At 38.4% G+C, this 20,579-nt stretch overlaps 1 protein-coding gene across 1 annotated transcript in view; it reads left to right on the forward strand.

Moving 5' to 3' along the window:
• Positions 1–20,579, forward strand: part of NRAP (nebulin related anchoring protein) — a 47,770-nt gene that overhangs the window by 23,897 nt on the left and 3,294 nt on the right. Inside the window, exons 21-39 of the mRNA XM_005416369.2 lie at positions 190–288; positions 1,274–1,378; positions 1,826–1,933; positions 2,547–2,858; positions 3,896–4,000; positions 6,079–6,177; positions 7,992–8,096; positions 8,484–8,591; positions 9,023–9,136; positions 10,435–10,632; positions 12,070–12,174; positions 13,201–13,299; positions 14,123–14,227; positions 14,594–14,701; positions 16,305–16,616; positions 17,442–17,546; positions 18,213–18,311; positions 18,430–18,534; positions 20,051–20,158. Of these exons, the coding sequence (XP_005416426.1) occupies positions 190–288; positions 1,274–1,378; positions 1,826–1,933; positions 2,547–2,858; positions 3,896–4,000; positions 6,079–6,177; positions 7,992–8,096; positions 8,484–8,591; positions 9,023–9,136; positions 10,435–10,632; positions 12,070–12,174; positions 13,201–13,299; positions 14,123–14,227; positions 14,594–14,701; positions 16,305–16,616; positions 17,442–17,546; positions 18,213–18,311; positions 18,430–18,534; positions 20,051–20,158 (2,499 nt within the window). The remainder of the gene's footprint in view (positions 1–189; positions 289–1,273; positions 1,379–1,825; positions 1,934–2,546; positions 2,859–3,895; positions 4,001–6,078; positions 6,178–7,991; positions 8,097–8,483; positions 8,592–9,022; positions 9,137–10,434; positions 10,633–12,069; positions 12,175–13,200; positions 13,300–14,122; positions 14,228–14,593; positions 14,702–16,304; positions 16,617–17,441; positions 17,547–18,212; positions 18,312–18,429; positions 18,535–20,050; positions 20,159–20,579) is intronic.

Below are 20,579 nucleotides of genomic sequence, written 5' to 3' on the forward strand. Positions count from 1 at the left end.
GCACTGCCCTCCTCACCTCAAGATACCAGCAGTGGGTAGTACTTGGAAGCTTACCTTGTGTAAAGCTGTCTTGGGAATTTACAGGACACTTCTGGCTCTATCACTCATGTATTTTTTAAAAGTGATACATTTCTAGGGGAGGGCAAGTACTGTAGAAAATTTTGTGTAACTTGCTTTAATTTGCTGCAGAAAAAGTACAGGCAGAAGGCTGATGCTCTGAAGTTCACCAGTGTGGCTGACAGTTCTCAGATCAAGCACGCCAAGAAAAGCCAGGAACTTCAAAGTGATGTGAGTCCTTGACTGGATTTGTCTCTTTGTAAGCAGCTTAGGCATAATGTGGTCATTCCTGACACATGTACACCAGTGTGATGGTAAGAGAGCCCCCAGTCATGAAGCCTTTCAATATATAAAGTTTCTTCAGATTAATTCTAAGGGGTTTTATTTGTTTATTTGATTAATTCTCTCCTTGAATTCTTTGAACTAGAACAACAGCAACAAAAATCAAGCACCGTTGGGAATCTCTTGTGTGCTTATCTCTTGTGTGCTGAAAACAAAATAGTAACCATAGATTTCGAGCTTTATAGTAGGGACTTCTTTTTCTGTGGGATGTAAGAAATGTAATACTTTGTGAATGGGGCATATTTTCATAGTGTTCACCAGCTCCTCCAAGAACTTCATGGGCTAAACCAGAGCAGTTCATTTCTCTGCTGTCGTAGCCCTGGGATATAAAATGGGGATGATTTCTACTCAAAACATAAAAGATCCTTGATGTTTTCATTCAAAGTTGTAATGTTAGTCCTCACTGGAGTATTGTGTCAGCAATTACATTTAGGTTACAAACATTCTCTGCAGATTCAATTGCTAGTGTTCTTCATTTCATGCCTAGAATTCTCTGTTTCTGTGTCCTATTAACAAAAAGTAGCTGCAGTTTAACACTGGATGAAATATGTTTTGCATGCATTTTGTATAGAATATGAATTGCTGTCAGCTTTATAGCTAGATAAGTAGCTAACTTTGGAAAATAAAGTATCCTGATATATGTGCTGTTTCACAGCTTCCTTGAAATCTAACTGTGAGTAGTTTAGTCAACCTGACTCTGTAGGTCAGTTTTTAACTCTATATTTAACAGAAAAGTTCAAGATGCTAAAGAATAACTTTCCCAAATCAGTTAACCCTTACAAATCCTTGGATATTTGGGGTGTTTTAACCACTATTCCTTCAACATTAAATGTGGAGTACTGCTTGTTGACTCTGCTTTGCTTGCTGTGGACAGGTTGCCTACAGGTCAGGGGAAGAGCAGTTTCTTCATCAGTACACCATCAGCAAAGATGACCCTGTCTTCATGCTGGCCAAAGCAAACGCTGCCAATATCAGTGAGGTACTGTGTGATTCCCTCACTCTTGTGAATAGCTACAGCTGCTGTGAAATCATTGTTCTGTATGTAAAAGTTATGTTCTTTCTCAGAGAAGGTCCTCATGTTTTAGATATAAAATCTTGAAATTTAATTCCCTGCTCCTAATAAATAGTGGTCACATCTGCTGTTCTGAAGACTTGCCACTTCTAGAGTTTGAAGCTGTGCATTTTTCACATGTTTCCAGGCGAGTGGCATACTGACAGTTTCACTGGAACCAGTGAGATTTTGGGATTGCAGTATCCACAGTTACAGGATTTTTAAGGGAAGACACCAGGTTCTGATCTGTACCCATACTGTTTCTGGGCATGGAGTGCAGGAGGGACTCATTACTTGAGAGCTTTCACTGTGACTATAGAAGAAATAGAAAGGATTGATAATAATAAAGAAACTGTGCTGTTGTCATCTCTTTAGAAACTCTACAGGAGTAGCTGGGAGAAGCAGAAGGAAAAAGGATTTGTGCTCCGTTTGGATGCTTTGTCATTCTTGACAGCTAAGGCAAAGAGGGATCTGGCAAGTGATGTGAGTATGGTCTCCATCAGCCTCCTTTTTCTCAGGACAGCTGACAGTCCAGGTTGCTGCTAGTGTTGGGGATGTGTCACATATGTCTCAGTGCCCTGAGCCACCCTCACTCGATTCATGCTAAGGAGTGCTGGAGGAGTTGTCTGGGTGATTGGCATTCTGTAATTAGTCAGAAGGGTTGCTCTGAGCAATTCAGAGCTTTTCCCCACATGCTGACTGTGTTTTCCTATTCTCATTTTGACCCGAGGGTGAATTTTTAGAACTCAAAATGAAGTGGAAATCTCCTGTGAAACATCATAACTTAATACATCTCTGCCTGGCCAGAAAATTCCTGAAAGAACCTTCTGACCTCCATGCCCGAAGAATGTTGTTTTTCCTAGAGAGAACCAAAAAGAAAATATTTCTTACAGGTTTTTGTGAATATTTTATTATCAAGAAAGGGCTTATTCTTTAGAGACACTAATTTCTAAGACATTCCAGTTATCTTTTGCAAATGATCTTTTTTCTTGCTTGTATTGACCCAGCATGCCACACCACTGACAGACCGTTGCTTTACTCTCAGTCAGTTTGGCAGCTTAAATCATTAACTCTTGGTCTGTTTTCTTCTTCACAGGTTAAATATAAGGAGGGTTATGAGAAGATGAAGGGTAAGCTCATTGGAGTAAAAGCTGTGGAGGAAGATTCACAGATGGCTCATTCCCTGCAGATGTCAAAGTTGCAGAGTGATCTGGAGTACAAGAAGGCCTTTGAGGGCACCAAGAGCCAGTTCCAGATCCCCATGGATATGGTTAACCTTGTTCATGCCAAAAAGGCTCAGAATCTGGCCACAGATATAGGATACAAGACCTCTCTCCATCAGTACACAGCCCTGCCTACTGACAGGAAAGTGGCATGGGCCAAGTGGGCCTACGGATTGCAAAGTGATGTAAGTCCAGAGCTTCACCTGTTTCAGCCCTCTCTCACCCTGCCCACTCTCAGCCCCACTTAGGGCTGACTTTCTTCAGATGTTTATGTTTGTAATGCCATGACATCTTTATGCACCTAATTTTTCAGCTATTAAACAGTAAATATTGACAGTAAATATTAACCACTTATTTCCTCAAGAGGTATATTTAAGTTATGCAGTGTTTCTGAGGAGGGTTATAACTCTGTTTATGAGCATGGCTTCTTCAAAGCCTATTTCAAATGCCAATAAAACACTAGGATTCCTATATGATGTACATTTATTTTTGTTTCCTAATGTGCAGGGAGTTTAAATAATGTATGGTGATAAAATCAGTGATAAAATTCCATATGGAGACCACAGGTAACCATCAGATGAACTGTCTGATACTGTAAACAGTTAAGTTAAACTTTCCACTCTGAGGCTGTAAGTCAGAACTTTTCAAGGAGACTGAGACAGAAATGTGTACGGGCCTTGGAGGTATGGCTGCTGAAACCTTTGTGACATCCTTGAGAAACCTGACTTACAGCCAAGCATTTGAAATGCAGTACTGTTGGTAGGAGAGATTTTGTGAGGAAAGTGAGAATTACTCCTGTGCTCTTCCTTAATAACACATGGAAAAACAAACCAACCAAAGTGCTTTCTCTCCAGTAAAACAAAAGGGTATGCTTTGGGAAATGCTAAGTGTAATTTTCTTTTTATTGCAAGTCACGGATGATCTTTTAAAGAGTGCTCCATATGCAGTAAAACTGAAGTTAGAGTAAAAATTGCAAACAACAGTAAGGTGTAGACCACTTTTAAAAATTACCTTGCAAGGCATATTGCACAAGTACTGGTGAGTCCTTATACTTCTTTTTTATTCTGTATATTTTTTTGCTTTCCTTGCAACTGTGCAATAGCGAATAAAACAAAAGCAGGCGCTAATTTGACTTCATTGTTGTTCTGGAGATGTCTAAATCCTTTAATGGCATTTTAAGTGTATGAACACCAACAATAGGACATTTTCTTTTCTTTGTCAGAACCGATACAGAGCAGATCTGAACTGGATGAAAGGAGCTGGATGGATAGCCACTGGGTCATTAAATGTGGAACAGGCTAAGAAGGCAGGAGAACTCATTAGTGAGGTGAGATTTCATGACAGCATGTAACAGAATTTGCTGCATAATGTGTGCAAAATGTCTGTATAAAATTAAAATAATTTCCACTCAAAGGGGAAAGAAAAAGGCATACCACATGAAAGCCCTCAAAACCAGGGATAGGACTGGTAATTAGAGGGAAATCAGATACCAAACACATGCCAGTAGGAGTCCATATAGCCTTTGCAAAAACAAAGTAGGTGACAAATGATATTATGAATAATAATGGCAATCAAACAGTGCTCAATTGCTACCCACTAGCCTACCTTTTTAATGAACCAAAACAGCAGAGATGATGAAAAGATGGAGCCATTGGACCCAGAACCTCTCTTTGTAACAGATACACGTTTCCTTCTTGCTCATTTTTCATATATATTCATTGAAATTCATATAGATATCTCTGTCTGTAGTTATCTATCAGCCCAAGTAGTTTTCAACCTTATTTCTCCCTATAGCCAATATCACTTACAGGAGAAGTCAGACTCTAGAATATTTTGTGCCTGTCCCCTGAGGCCTTCAAATGAAGTTCTGGTGGAAATGGTTAAAAGGTTCATAGTATTCTGTTTCTGTTATTTCAGAGATAGTCCTGATGGCCAAATCTATTACTGTAAGAGATTGAATCCTGTGATTTTTCAGTAACTATGATGCAGGAATCATGTGTCCATTCAGTCTGTGGTGTCTCAGAAAAATAGTCATCCCTTCACAACTGGCTGATTGCTAACACTATTTTATTTCCCCCCATGTAATCATCCATTGTGAAGAAGGATGATTTTTTAGACACAATACACGAGATCCTCAGCTAGTGTCAAGCAAGGTAGCTCTATAAATGTTGCTACAGTAATGCCAGCTGGATGAGTAACTGAATTCCATTTGGGTATTCCATTTGGGTGTTTCAGTGTGAAAACTGCTGAGCAGAAATTTGACCCCCTAGGCTGCTCATCTCAACCTTTTTGTGAGTACTAAGTAATGTTAGGTTGCTATGAGCCTTGTCCTTTCTAACATATAGTGACCAGTCCTTCTAATCCTGATAAAAAAAACCCAATTTCCAGGATATAATCTCCAGCAATTTTTTGCAGAGATGTTCTGGTCAACTCTGCTTTGTCTCCAAATTTGATTAAGACAAGGCATAAAACACTTTTGTTCCCTGTTAAACTCAGTAAGATTGCTCAGTTTTAAGATATTACTTTTGGAAACCAAAACATTACTTACAAGTTTATAATACTTTAAAGTATTTGTGTGTTTTACATTGGCATTTTTAGTCTTTGAAGGGTCAAGATGTTACTTCAAATAAAGTAAAAATACTTCTGTGGGTCACAGCTCACTTTAAGAAAAATTACAAACCATGAGTTTATCTCATGCATTTGGAAAATTTGGTATGTGCTATTTGGGGAAGTGATAAAGGTATGGATTGATGGATTTAAGACAACTCCTGCAGGAAGGGAAGCTTTTAGTGACCTGGCCAAATGGAAAACCTGCCATTTTTCCACTGAACTGCCTACACCTTAATTATGTATATATAACAAGATTAAGAAACTCTCAGAAGCTACTATGAGTTCTTAACAGTGAACAAAATTATATCATTATCTAGAAGATATGCCACAACAATTAGATACTGTGTCAACCACTGCACAGATTTGCTGCAGGTTTAAGGAGGTAACCTAAACCCCTAACCAATAAGTTAAATAGTTGCTATTATTAACATATTACAATTGTCTATCATTTCTTGCTTAAAGGAACTGGAAATTAAAAATACAATTGGTCATAGTCTATTTGAAGTAATGTAGAAAAGATTTTAAAATCCTGAGTTCTGGAGTATTTAGGCAAGCAGAACCTGATTTTGAAATATTTTTCTTATATTTAAGGATTAATATTAATTGGCAAAAGGTTATTGTTGAATTGAAACAAATATTAATCTGAAAGTACCTAGGACATAAAGATGAGGAAAGAGGAATAATAATTATGTTCACAAATTCACTCTAATCTCCAGCAACCTATGATTTTTCTCTTTCAAATAGCATGAAAGAGCAGCACAAAATTCACAGCTTTGATCTTTTTCTGCTCAACAGAAGAAGTACCGTCAGCATCCATATGCTTTGAAGTTTACCAGTATTAAAGACACTCCTGAGATGATCCAGGCTAGAATTAGTTATAACCAGGCTGTGGATGTAAGTTATAATGTATATACATTATGATTATAAGAGTGGTATCCTCTTTGAACGACCTGATTGAAGCACTGGCTTTCTCTCTCTTTCTTTCTCTGAGATTATCCTTTGGAACCATGAAACTTCTGTATTCTGGTGTGGTGCATCCCACAAAGAGAACGTTTCTAACTTGGATTGGGAAGACATCCCCCAGAAGTGAATGGGACTTTCATACAGAAAGCACTTTCTGTCCCATTTATCTTTAGAAATAAAATTTAGGAGTAAGATTGATCTTTGACCTTTAAAGAATTTTGGCCTTCTGATATTCATTAAGGAAGAACATGTTTGGGGTTCTTTCCCTTTTTCAGACAGATCTTTCAAATTTCAGTTTCTGCATATTCTTTGGAAACAAAACGCAAGGCAGCATGACAAGGAAGGAAAAATAAATTATTTCAAGCTGTCATCCTGCTGAGAGAGAAATCCAGGAGGGGAAACCTTAAAGGGAAGAATTGAGGCTGTTTGGTGTTTAAACATGTTTATTTTTAATAGAAGAGCGATTTAAAAATATTGTAGACTTAACTGGGATAATACAGAAGTGAATAATAAGCAAAAGTCACTCAAAAAAGACAAGTTTCAAACATGAGAGGGTGTTTTATTTTGAAAATAGATATTTTTAATGTGAAGGAGAAGATGAAAGACTTTGTGTAAAACACATGCTATTGTAATACTTTTGGTGTCTGTGCCTTTGGTTTAATTAATAAGATCCAAAAGGCTTACATCTCAGGCAGGATAAATATAAGTAATTTTGTTTCACTGAGCCACAGTCAAAATCAGTCTGGTGCTCTACTTCTTCACACATGGAGTTCTCATTAATTTTCCTCTTATGGAGCTGCAATACAAGAGGGCCCAGCTGCTAAAAAAGTGTCAGACAGGTGAAATGGAGGAGTCCATTCTAATGCAGAGAGTCTTGAACCCTTCTGCAGAAATAATAGCCAGGGAAAGGCAAGTCAGGTGCTGCAGACATGGGTCAGATCTGAGGCCAAGGAAAGAAAAGTGTCTGTCTGTACCCCTCTGAAAGTTATGATGTCAATGAAAGAAAAAAACTGGGCTAGCAAAGAAAAGTAATATGAGAAGGAGAAATCTGCATAGCCATTGTAGGGGAAGTTCCAGTTCCAGTTAATTGCATAGAACTCCTCTTACTTGTCTGCAGACCTCTGAAAGTTATCTGGTCCAGGGCCAGCTCTGTGCTCTTCCTCCAAGGGTTGATGAGAGTGGTGCACAGACACCTCTTCTGTGGTGGGATAAATCACCCTCTGAGGTGTTGCAATGTCTTCCCATTGACTATTGAGCACCCCTTTGCAACTAACTCTGGAGATAAATTCGGAGTAATTGCAGAGATAATTACCATCCCATTTATCTGCTAAAATTGAACACCTTGGAGAGGTGTTTGGGGGTCTTCAACTCCCTGTATTTCTGTGGAATTTCAAAGTGTTAGGGGGCTGCACACCCTTAATCACTGCTGTTTATTTTTCTTCTCCCCACCCACATGTTAGAAGTTTTATCAAATTAATATTCAAATATCTGAATTTTCATATACATTGATTTACACACTCAAAACTTCAAGGAGCTCCTCTCTAGCATACTCTAGCTGATAAGTGTATCAGATCCCAAAGGTTTTTGAATCCATTTTGACTGATACAATTACCTGTGTTTATTAATGCCTCTGCTGCTTTTCTGTAGTGTTTGCTTTCCATAAACTTAATTGTTAATGTTTTTGTTTGAACTAATGATTGAACATGTAGAGAGTACTTGCTACTGAAATTCATCTCTGTTTGCAGAGGCTGTACAAGGAGCATGGAGAGAGTATAAAGCATCAGTATACACCAACAACAGATCTTCCTGAAATCCTGCAGGCCAAATTAAATGCTATGAATATCAGTGAGGTATAAACCTTACCTTTAATATATTAAAGAAAAGTGGAAATGTTGATAGTGCTTCACTGTTTGTCCTAAAAAGGAAATTATACTAGATTTCTTTCATTTCCCCCACATATGATCATTCTATGGTCTAAATATTTCTGAAGTAATGTGGGAAATCAAACTTATCCAACTTCACCTACATTAGAAAGATTAAGAATGATCAAATAAATAGTCTTTTCCAATGGACATTTGCAAATAATTCCTGTTGTGCATTGGTAGTTTCATTTGTGTTTGCCCTCTGCATTAGAATAGAATGAAACTCATCTGGTAATATTTCTAGGGTCTCAATAATGCTGCAATGTCAACCCTCTGAACAGCAACTACTCTTTATTTTTGTTCCACATTTCCTAGACTCGTTACAAGGAGTCCTGGAGAAGGATGAGAGACGGTGGCTATCAGCTGAAACTGGATGCCATCCCCTTCCAGGCAGCAAAGACTTCGGGTGAAATCATAAGTGATGTACGTGAACCTGCTGCTGATGCTGTCCAGTAGGACATATCAGTCACTCCAGACTGCATCTGCTCTGCTGAGTGACTTTTCATGGGAACGGCATGTCCTGCCAGCTCTGCGCCTGGGAGACATCTGGCCTTGGACTAGTTAGTGATGCTTTTGGAGGCGCAGCCACAGTGAGATGTTGTTGGTAAATAAGCAAAGGCAGGTTTGTGAAAGCAAAGCTGAGCAGTTTACCTGCTGCAGTGACCACACAGTCACAGTGATTGCAGCTGGGTGAGGTCTTCCTAGAACCCACTAAATCTTTATTCAGATTTATTATCATATTGAATGTTGTCAGAATTTACTATCTTATGAAAGCCCTTTTATTCAGGTATTAACAGCTGGACTAATACTTCTCTTTACTCCTATCCGCATTTCTCTTCTTACTTTCTTTTTAGCACAAATATAAGGAGGCCTTTCAGAAAATGAAAGGGCAGATGGCTGGCTCATGTGGCCTGGATGGTGACATTCATATTGCTCATTCAGTCCGTGCAACATCTCTGCAGAGTGATGTAAGTACAAGGAAGGAGATGGGGGCATTCTTGAATTGGTTTCCTAACTGGGAGTAGTTCCTCAAGGAAGAGCTGTGGACTAGCTGTGGACTAGCCTACTTATTTAAAACTTAGGGCTTTCTGTCCCACTTTCCAGATGTATTACTATAATTGTGATATTCTTGCCATTCTTCTACATTATTTACAGTAGTATTAACAGTAAAAGAAGCCTGTGTTCTAGCACACTTCTCTGCTTCATACCACTGCTGCCTATCACAAATATTTTACTCTGTGAAAGCACACTCAGAAGGAAGTCTAATTGAGAATTAGCACTGGTCTTTGTACAGAAGTAAATGAAATTAGTTATTCAGTATTGATTTTCAATTTATCATTTTTCTGAAAGACCAAAGGATTAATGAACTTATGGAATTTCAAGTTGGAATTTTTGGTTGGGGAATGGTTCCCACCTGATCTTGACATGTGCTAAGAATGACATAATTTGTTGTTTGCTATAAGAATTGTAACTCTTCAGTGCATTTTGAAGACTGGCTTGATCCAGAAAGCAGTGAAATATATGGGAGTGTGTTTATGGTTCTCAGAAGTGCTGGTTTTGTAGTGATGGCAGAGTTAGACAAACAGCTAGTAGAAAGTGTTTGAAGAATTCATCCATCTGTCAGGTTACTGTAAGTTGTTTGTGGACCCCAATAACTCTGGATATTCATTATCCTGATGAACAGCCTGAACATCTCAAATTTGCATTATCTGATTGGGAAATGTCATGTGAGAAAAGTTCTTTGAAGATTTCTGCACCTTTCTTCTCTTGGACAGAGACAAGAAGTGAAAAAAAACCAATCCAGCACTAAATATTAGTCTAGAATTATGAAACTAAACTGGCCAAATCAACAAATATTTTAACCTGAGGGTTTTTTTCTAATTCTAATATAAGTAAGGCTGCTTGCATGTTTTACTCAGGCAGTAGCTGCCTCTTTTTGTGGCACTTTTAAAAAAGGCAGTAAATTAGGACTTCTCTTGCCAGTTTGCTTAATTTTATAGATTCAATGTATCAAGTTTTAACAAATAAATAATCTCAGTTTAATATAATATAGATGGCTACTTTTTGATGAAGTATAGGCTGCCACATATTCTAATTATAATTATTGATCTTTCACAGTAGGGTTAAACAAGTTAGGGAACTTGTTTTAAAAAAGAATAATTTATACTGCAAAATGGAAGAAATATGTGGAACGTCTCTTCTGATCAAAACCTGAATTTTAATTACTTTGCTGTGATATCTATGTGATCTGTTTCTCACTTGATAGGTGAAATATAAGCAAGGTTTTGAGGACACAAAGTCTCAGTTCCACCTGCCTCTGGATATGATGCCCTTGGTGCATGCCAGGAGGGCCCAGTCGCTGGTCAGTGAGCAGGAGTACAGGCAGCTGCTCCACCAGTACACGGCTCTGACCGACGACGTGAGGCTGCGCTGCGCCCAGAACGCCTACAGACTGCAGAGTGAGGTGACTGCAGGGTGTCACTGCGATGTTTCCTGCTGCTTCTGGTGCAAAACAGCTCTGCTCCAGCTTGTGACAGCTGGCAGCAAGTGTTTGGGCAGAGCCGAGGGATAAACAATGGCTGTTCCCCCTTGATTCCGTGGAGGAACGAGACGTTTGTCTTATTGTGCAGTGGAATAATGTGCAGTAGAGATACTACTAGAGTATCTAGTAGAAACTAGAGAATAAGGTCTAGTAGAAACTAGAGAAACTAGAGATAAAGTCTAGTAGTCTTTGATGATTGGGTAGAGAAGGGTTTGCAAGTGAGGATGATTGGACAGTTGGTAAAAATACCCTTTTTAATGCAAATCCTTTACCAACTGGTATTTACAACTTGGTTTGGATCTGGGTGAAATTTCGTGTGTACTTTCACAAGAAATACTGAATTTGTAAGACATTTGTAACCTCTGGCCCAAGACACATCCACTATATTTCTAAGGATGAGCTTAACTCCCTATGTAGCCTTGAGTGAAATTAACTAAATAATGCCTTACAAATCTGGAGGCAGAGCCTTGAGCAAAGGGCTTTTCATAGATCACATTGCCCCTGCAGACCTCAGGAGGGGCTGTATCTTAAAAACCTACCTGGCCACAAAATGCCACTATACGTCACCTTAACATATCAGCCAACAGACTTAGAGATGACTGTGTCCAGACTATGTCCAAACAAGTGTAACATCAGATGCCAGTTGTGTTGCCCTAATTTGTGTGAAATGCACATAATCAGAGATTCTGAGGCAGGTTTCCATCCATCCTACTCCCCATCCTTCTCATTATGAAATGAAATAATATTGTTATAATGTATTTATCAGGAACCTATTGGTAACTTTTGAAAAATTAATATTTACAGGGAGTCAGTGCTAGGTTTGGTGGTCTGGAAAATATTTTAATGATATGTGTACTGTGGTTCAGTGCTATTTTTCCTTAGTGCTCCTTGCTTATATTATGACCATTCAGAACTGTTAAAAATCAAGGCTACTTTGTCTGCAGTTTCTCTTACTTAAAAGAGAAAGAAAAAATAATATTTTCTTATGTTTTTATAAACTGGTCTTATTTTATGTATATTTATAAATCAATAATATCTACCTGTGATTTATGTATTATATATGAAGGAAATTCATGTACCTAAAAAAAGTTTTTTCAAGGTTACCAATGGAAGACAGAAGTTGAAGCAGCATTTGGTGTTCATGAGGCTCAGTAGTGCTCAGAATCCTGCATCTGTGCTATAGATCTGCCAGGGCTGTATTCACACAGACACATTAATAAACACAAGATCTTAGGGCAATGTGTACAAACTCTCTGTAGTAGATACTAATTTTAATGGAGTTATTGCATATTTTTGGGTGAATAAATATAGGGCATCTCAAATGCAAACTCTTAATTACTTCTGCTTGGTTTTCCTTAGAATTTATATCGCTCTGACATGAACTTTATGCGAGGCATTGGATGTATTACCCCAGGGGCCCTGGAGATTGAAGGGAAGAAGAAAGCTTCTGAACTCATCAGCGAGGTAACAAAAGAGGGGTTTGATTTCTCCACTACGAACAAGAGTTTGCCAGATGTCTTTCTATTAGACTGGGCTGGCAAAGTGACTCAGTGGATAATGCCAGACTCCCTCCCCTTGCGTTTGATCATTCCACTCGTGTCCTAACTGCAGATGGGTGAACCTGATGGAGTTCCAGGCTTTGCAAACTTTGCTAACTTATTTTGCAAATCTTTTCTCCTGTGTTTCAGACCCAGGAGATATTTATTTTATGTTATTTATTTAGGAATTTAAATGGGCTTTTTCAACTAAAAGTAAAGCTGTGCCTATCTGTAATGAATGCCTTGTATTATTTCTCCAAAATTAGAATGAGCTGTGCAGTGCCCAGAATATTACAGGGTCCTCATCTCTACTCCTGTTTTACAATCAGTCTTCTTTTTCACCTGCTGCTTTTGTGTGCTGTTGTTTTTCTTCCTCTGTAACTGGACTTTTATTTCATCTGTCATGTTCTCTTTGTACAGTCTCTCATAGTTTCAAATCCTGCATCTTTTGCCTGTATTCACATAGATGTGAAATGAGGAAAAGTAGGAGTTTTGTACTAAGGAACAACTACCTACATGCAGTGATCTTGCTGTTGTTTTGTTCACAATTCTGGCATTGGACCACAGGCCGGGTGGAACCTTTTTTTTTCTCACAAAAAATCCCGTGGGTTTGTGCATTTTCTTCTCTCTCTGGACTGGATTGCCTTTGCTTTAATTCCACTACCCTGGGTTAATGACACCAAGGGATGAAATAATCTCGTTACTGTTTTCAGCATATTCAGCACGGCAGCACTTTTCTTTCATGTCTTATTTCTTATTTACTTTTCATTTTCCCTGTGAAACTTGAATGCACCCAACTCAGAATAGCAAAAGGTAAATTAGTCTAAGGATCAATAGACAAACTAGAGTTTAAACACAAGAAGCAGTGGAATTCCACTAGAATTGGAAAAAATCCCTTATCTGACAGGGCAATTTACTTATTCTGCTCATTTTTCTTTGTGTGTGAACTCAGAGTAAATATCGTCAGCAGCCACATTCCTTCAAGTACACATCGGTGACAGACTCTCCTGGCCTCCTTCATGCAAAATTCAGCAATATGATTGCTAATGAGGTAGGCTCTCCTAACGTGAATCAGAAAATATGCTTTTCAAAAGGCAGCAAGCTGGGGATGGAGAACTGGGAAAGAGACAACCCTGTTCTGAAAGCAAAATGCATCAAAAAAAGGGAAAGCATCACTGATTTGTGGGGTTTTTTTTCATAGTTAGATTGCCTTTTTTTTCCCCAAGCATTTAATACCATTTTCAATTCAATCTCTTTCAAAAATCTCACATAATATCCAAACAACAGAGTCCCATTATCAAGTTTTTTGCATGAAACAGAGACTCAAAAATCAGGACTGTGGGATGTTCTAGAGAGAGCTCATTTGCATAGTATGATCCACTTTTGAGGGCTTCTCAAAGAGCTTTTTCTTTTTTAGAAAAGAATCACTGTTCTAAATTCTGAAAAAAACAAAACAAAACCTATAGAAAAATTATCAAAATCATATATAATAACTTGAAGGAAAAATTCAAGCTAGAAAATATGCCCAGTCTACCAGAAATACTTGCCTTTTTATTTCACACACATTCATGATGCCCTTGACATTCTTAGGTCTACTTTTGCCTTGCTGGGAATATAACAATGCAAGGCTGAGAATGTAGTGGTTTGGCATCATCATATAATTATAAAAATTAGTGTAAGTGTCCTTTATGCCCAGCAAAAGCCCCACATCTTTATGTCCAGAAAAAAACTTCACAATTTCAATTATATCCTCAGCTATTTTCAATGATGGCTGACTACAGTTGTCACAATCATTAACAACTTAAGTACTGCTGTTGTATTATTGAAACGAGAGAGAAAACTAATTTCAGTTGTGTCTTTGATCCCTTTGCTAGCGCCTGTATAAAGCAGCAGGAGAGGACAGTCGGCATCACTACACACCAACACTGGGTCTGCCAGAGTTTACACGGGCAAGAATAAATGCAGCCAACCTCAGTGATGTAAGAATTTGTTCTGTATTTTTCACAGCTTATTTCAGATGCAGGATAAATTGTGCAGTGGCAAGGAAGATGAATAAATAGAGGAAACTTGAGGTCTATTCTATTTATGCTTTCCTTGATTTGATTATAATCAAATTAAATCTTCATTAGCATATATACAGTTGTGAGTAAATTAAATCTACATAAAGAATGAGACATGTTTTGTCTGAGTTAGTAGGATTTCCCAAAGATAATTTAAAAAAAAATCCTTTGATTATAAAGAATGAGACTGTAACACAGAATAACAAATGAAAGATGGTTCCTTTGTTTGTTCCTTTGTGCATTTAAAAGTAAAGCAGCAGTCTACATGTGCCTTTCCTACTTTAGGCAAAATACAGAGAATCTTGGCATAATCTACGTGCTCAAGGCTACAAGCTGACAATGGAAGCACTCCCGTTCCAGACTGCCAGGGCCTCCAGAGAAATTGCCAGTGATGTGAGTTGAATGATTCAACCTCCCTTCTTGCCTAATTTCTGTTAACTTCATGTAAAACAATGTCTAAAGCAGATTTTACTGAATTAAAGCAACTCCATAACCATGTGAGACAAGTGTGAGACAGAATATATTACTTATGAATGAGATTCTTTGTGTGAATTAGGAAAAAAAAGAAGAGGAAGAATTGCTGCTAATCGGGAACCAAGCCAGGTTAAACATCTTCCAGTGGGAAATAGCAAATGAATTAAAGTATTTGCAAACAGAAAGAAAAGGGATTCTGCTCTCTTTCAGGCTGTTGGCTCCTCATATCATAAAGTGCCCACTAACTCTGTGCACTCTGTTTAGAGCTGACTTTTGGAACTATTTAGTATTTCCAAATTGAAATGAAGTCAGAAAAAGCTGAGGGTTCTTTGAATCTCCAAAAATCAGGAGTTTCCTGTCTGGTTAGGAAGTAAAAATCAGTACAAATTCCTGTAAATATGTATCCCCTTAACTTCTAAAATAGAAGAAACAAGTAATCTTATCCTTATAAATATCCTATAATTTGGGTTGTTGTATGCAAAACACTCAGACATGGTGATACCCATTTCTCAGAAAGCCTAAGTTCATCCCTCCTACACAAGATACTTAATAAATTCTAGGAAGATGGAAAAAGTCTTCATTTTATGTAGTACTTAGTTGCATACTTTATCTCTTACGTGATAAAATATGAATATATTTCACCCCTGTTTCTTTAATGAAGCAGCCATGTCTAGTTGTAATTTATAATATGTACTTAACCATATTTTGCAGAGTGCTTTTGGTTACAGCTTCAGATCTGCTCTAGAGGGTACAAGTCTGTAATAGAATTACATCCACTTACAACAGATCTGAATTTGGCCCTTCATCTTGGAAGCACTTTATAAACATTAGATGCTGTAATTTAATCCCCACAACTCTCTTGTGTGGTAGATAAGTGTTATTATCCCATTTCAACTACATTATGAACTCTTCAGGGCCCAGGCCTTCCCTTTAAAGTTCTAAGCACCCTGTTGATGCTGTATAAATAAGCATTATCATCATCATCACTATTTCACAGAGAGGATAAATGCAAGATCACAGGGAGAGTCATAGTCCCAGCTAAGATGAGAATGAGGGGTTGCTGGTTCTTATTCTTTCCAGGAAAACTGAATTTACTCTTTAAAATAGCTGGGTGGCATTTGCAAATCTGAAGGCTACAGAGTGCACGGTGTTTTGCTTTTGTATAGATTTCTTTTTCTTCTGTCTTTTGTTTGTTTCTCTCATATTCTCATTCACTATTCTGATGGGAATAGAATTCTTAGAGAGATAATAAAAGTACATGATTTGAGGTTAAACATGATCAATGTTTTGGGCATATTCAGAAAATACAATGAGATGCACTTAACTTTAATGTTGCAGCTCCTGTGGTATTTAAATTTGAGAGCAATGAGATATTCAAACAATTGCTTTCTACTGCTACACACCTTGAGGTGGTATTACAGAAAACATAGATGTTTTAGTAATTTATCTTAAGTTATTTATCTGGAATAGCTGGTCTAAGTTTGGCACATATTCTCTTTTACGCTTTTTCTAAATTTTTTAGTACCAATATAAACACAATTTCGTGATGGAGAGAGGAAAATGCATTGGTGCCAGAAGTGTTCTGGATGATGCCAGGTTGCTGCACTGCTTGCACGCTGCGAAATTACAGAGTGAACAAGAGTATAAGAAGGGATCTCAAGATGTGTGGTCTCAGTTTCATCTGCCCATGGACATGGTCAATCTTGTCCATGCCAGGAAAGCCCAAGCCTTAGCAAGTGATCAAGACTACAGAAAGAGACTCCATGAATTTACAGCGCTTCCCGAAGACATGAAGATGAAGTGGGCCAAAAGAGCCCACATGCTGCAGAGTGAGGTAAAATCTTTCTTTTGGACCCTACCAGCCTCAGTCGGTAGGATGTACCAGTAGCTCAGGCTGCTCCTGAGCCTGCCTAGAGAGGGACGGGATAGGATGAGGGATAGGATAGGATGTGAGGGAGAACCTCAGCACTTGGCTCCCGCTTTTAGAACCCCAAGTCAGGAGTCCAGGCAAATGGTGATGATGGTTTTGCCCGATACCCTCGCTGCCTAGTAGAGTAATGTACAGCACACATGAGTTAGTTGATTGTCATGTCCTATGTACACATAGGGGAGAACAGAAATGAAAGTTGGATGATTGAATTAAAGTCACACAGTGAGACACCATGACTCTGAAGTGAAGTCAGGATTGTTGGGATTGCGGGCACTTTGCTGACTTTCACTTTTTATTGGGTCTGCCTGATTTTCTTTAATAGATTAGAAGCTAAAAGCAAGACTTTAATCTGAGTAAAGAAAGACTAATATGTCCTCCTAGAAATGGGGTTAACGAGGAACCATGAACCAGATAAAATAATTAGTATTCCTGACTTGTACTCACCTCATAAAATTATTTCAAAAGAGGTTCTTTTACGCCCAGTACAAACAGGTTATTACTTACTGCTTTGAGTCATACTAATTCACTCGTGGGGCCTTCTCTTGTAACTTGCATATGATACATTATTTAATTCCTGGTGGAATGAACAAATGCAAACAGTTTGGCTTTACGATATGTGCATGGCAAATGAAAAACCTCAAAATGTGAATATGAACCAGGGAGTTTTTTAAAAAAACCTTAATAGCTGTGGATACAAAACTGATAGTTAACGATTTTCATTTTTAACAGCATCGCTATAAATCAGACCTGAACTTCATGAAAGGAGTTGGTTGGATGGCTCTGAGATCTCCGCAGATAGAAAGTGTAAAGAAGGCTGGAGAGCTCATCAGTGAGGTAACTGATAAATCTTTCATGGGATAGCAAGTCTGTAGGAATTGTTTACCATCAAGGCTCCTCGTTACATGACACTTACGAATGTAGCTTATCATTTCCTTTTGATGTGGGAGCCTGTTTATACAAGGTGTAAGTTACCAAGAAGCAGTATGGGAGACGCAAGTCCACTGTGTGACACCTGCTGAATATTTTCCATTCCAAATGAAACACAAGAGTCTAGGCAAAACATGTAGGAATAAATAAATGCAGGAAACTCCATTATGAAATTCTAAGCAGGTGGTTATGGAAGTTGTGTAGAAAGATACAGCACTGACAACCACAATGAAGGGGCATTTGCCTGCTCAGTATCATGCATTAATGGAGAAAAATTATGAGCTGTCAAAAGCGTAGTGTTCAAAAGCTTTTTGCATGTCAATTTTAGTGGGAAGTCTTTTGTGCACACACACACATAGACACACTCACAAAAAAGTTCTGTGCCTGATACAAAGGCATCCCCAGTCCCTAGCTGAAAGAGCAACTGAGACTAAAGCAGAACAGCAGCTTCAGGAAAGTGTCTTTTATGTTTTACCCCAGTTAACACACTCCTGGAATTGTCATATATCATTAACAGAAACATATCCTGTTTTTTTTTCTTTGTTTGTTTTTGTTGCCTCCTGCCCCTCTCAGATAAAGTACCGTCAGAAGCCAGAAAGTCTGAAGTTCACTGCTGTGGCTGACTCTCCGAGTTTGATTCATGCCAAAAAGAGCTACCTCCAGTGCAATGACGTAAGTTTCATTCTAATGTATAAGTGACCTTAACTTTTGCTGTACCATAATGCATAAAAGCATTGATCTTGACATTGCTTCCAGTATCACCTGCATTCAATGACTTTTGGCCCCACAGAGGCTGTACAAGGCTGGAGGTTCTGAAGACAGGCACAGGTACACCCTGCCTCCCGATCATCCGGATTTCATCCGAGCCCGCCAGAACGCACTCTACATCAGTGATGTAAGTAAACCTTCTCCTCTGGGGAACTGGCTTGGTAAACTTGTTTGGGAATAAAAACTTTCATGTATGTAGAAGCCAAGTTTTCTGAGCCTGACCAGAACTAAAAGAAGCCAGAGGCAGTGAAAAGCCAACATGTTGCTAGGTTTGGGCTGGAGGAATCGGGTAAAGTCTGCTGATTTTCCATTTGAGCATTCATTTCATTTTCTAGGGCAGTAAGCTATTATTAAGGATTTCAAACCTTCATTATAGATATGATTAGTTACAAATTAAATTTTTTTTCAGTTTTGTTTGGGTGAGGGAGGAGGGAGAAGCCTCTTTCCTAGACTATGTATTCTACCTTTCTGAAGCTGCAACACTGTGTTGAAATGATCCCTTAGGCATAGTTGTCATCAATCTGGATGTAACTGAATCAGAGTGGAATTATTTTAAACAGAATTTGTTTCCACATTATCTCATACAGAGAAACTCAGTCTGTTCCTAATGTCCTGTTCCCTGACTAAATAACTGTTGTCTTTGCCTGTAGGGTCAGAATGACCATCGCTTGCCAGGAGCTTTGAGATAGGTGAAAGAAACAAGTAGAAATTACATTTTGAAGCAATAGAGGAAAATATAAAAAGTGAAATATTATGTGCAAGGATTGCACACAAATGAAAGGTCATCCCTGCTAGCAGGATGTACACTGATGCTTACATTGCTTCTGCCCTGACTGTCTTGCAGGATTTCTGGCATCTAAATTTACTTTCAAATTTATTATCACCTAGCATTACAGTCACCAATGAAACAGAAGATTGTCTTAAAATGTGGAGTGGATTTTGTGCTCCTTTTCCCATGGTCACAAACCCCAGGAGGGGTGAATCAAAGACTTACAGAAAGCAAATGAATAAAATCAGAAGGGGACAGCTGAAAGTGTCAGCTAAGATACTATGGCTGTGTAGTAGGACCTGCAGACTGAAAGCTATTTTAAGAAAGCTACTAATGGAAGAAGAACCAAATCTAGAGCAACTTCTCTTCAGGATGTAAATGTGATTCACATCCTCAAAGTCACATTAGAACCGGCTGTTATTCCACATGAGTTAATGAAGCCACATGTGGCTGGGGATAGAGATGAGGATCATTTGAAAAGCTTGAAATAACTGGTATTGAAATTAGAATGCCAGGAAACCCAAGACACTGTGAGTGGATGCATCAAAAGAGAGAATAAGGGCAATATCAATGCAATATTGATGTGACTGATGCATCACAGTTTCTAATAGAAATTAAATCACATCAAAAACAACCACATTCAAGTACAAAAGGAAACCCTGGTGGCACTTTTCAGATGAGGCATTTTATCATTATGGTGAATAGAAAAGAAGTTGAAGTGCTATAGAACTGGATCAAAACCTTGGAGATAGTACTGATGACTCTTGATACAAATAAGCCCAGTAGGATAAAACATTTATTATTGCAGTTATGGGACTGCATTTAAGAAACTGCAGGGGGAAATGACTTTTTTGTTCTTTTCTTTTCAACACAGAAATTGTATAAAACATCTTGGGAACAGACAAGGGCATCTGGCTATGATTTTAGGATTGACGCCATCCCATTCCAGACAGCAAAGGCTTCAAGAGAGATTGCTAGTGATGTAAGAATTGTTCTGTTTCAAACACTTCCCAACCCTCTTCCCAAACCACCCCATCCTGCAAAAATGGGTGAAGTCTGACACGAGTGAACATTGTTCTGGTATGGAAAATTGGTGATCCAATGAAACAAAGTGCTGGTTAAGTGCAAAGATTTCCAACTAAAGTCTATCATTAATAATGTCCAATACCAGGCTGTTCTTATGTCCCAAGAGCTTTTCTTGGGAAGAAGACATATTATGATTTAATCAAATAATATAGGTACTAGGCTATGAATAGTTAAAACATGATCTAGGATAAAGTGGGTTATCTTTGAACACAGAAGACCACAGCTGGCAAGAAAGCTAAAGATGGAGGAGCTTCATTGATTGAGCTCTGTATTGTGTGTACCCAAGAGTGCAACAGTAGGAGGATCTCTGATTACTT

This window comes from Geospiza fortis, unplaced genomic scaffold (assembly GCF_000277835.1).
Source record: "Geospiza fortis unplaced genomic scaffold, GeoFor_1.0 scaffold130, whole genome shotgun sequence".
NCBI lineage: Eukaryota > Metazoa > Chordata > Aves > Passeriformes > Thraupidae > Geospiza > Geospiza fortis.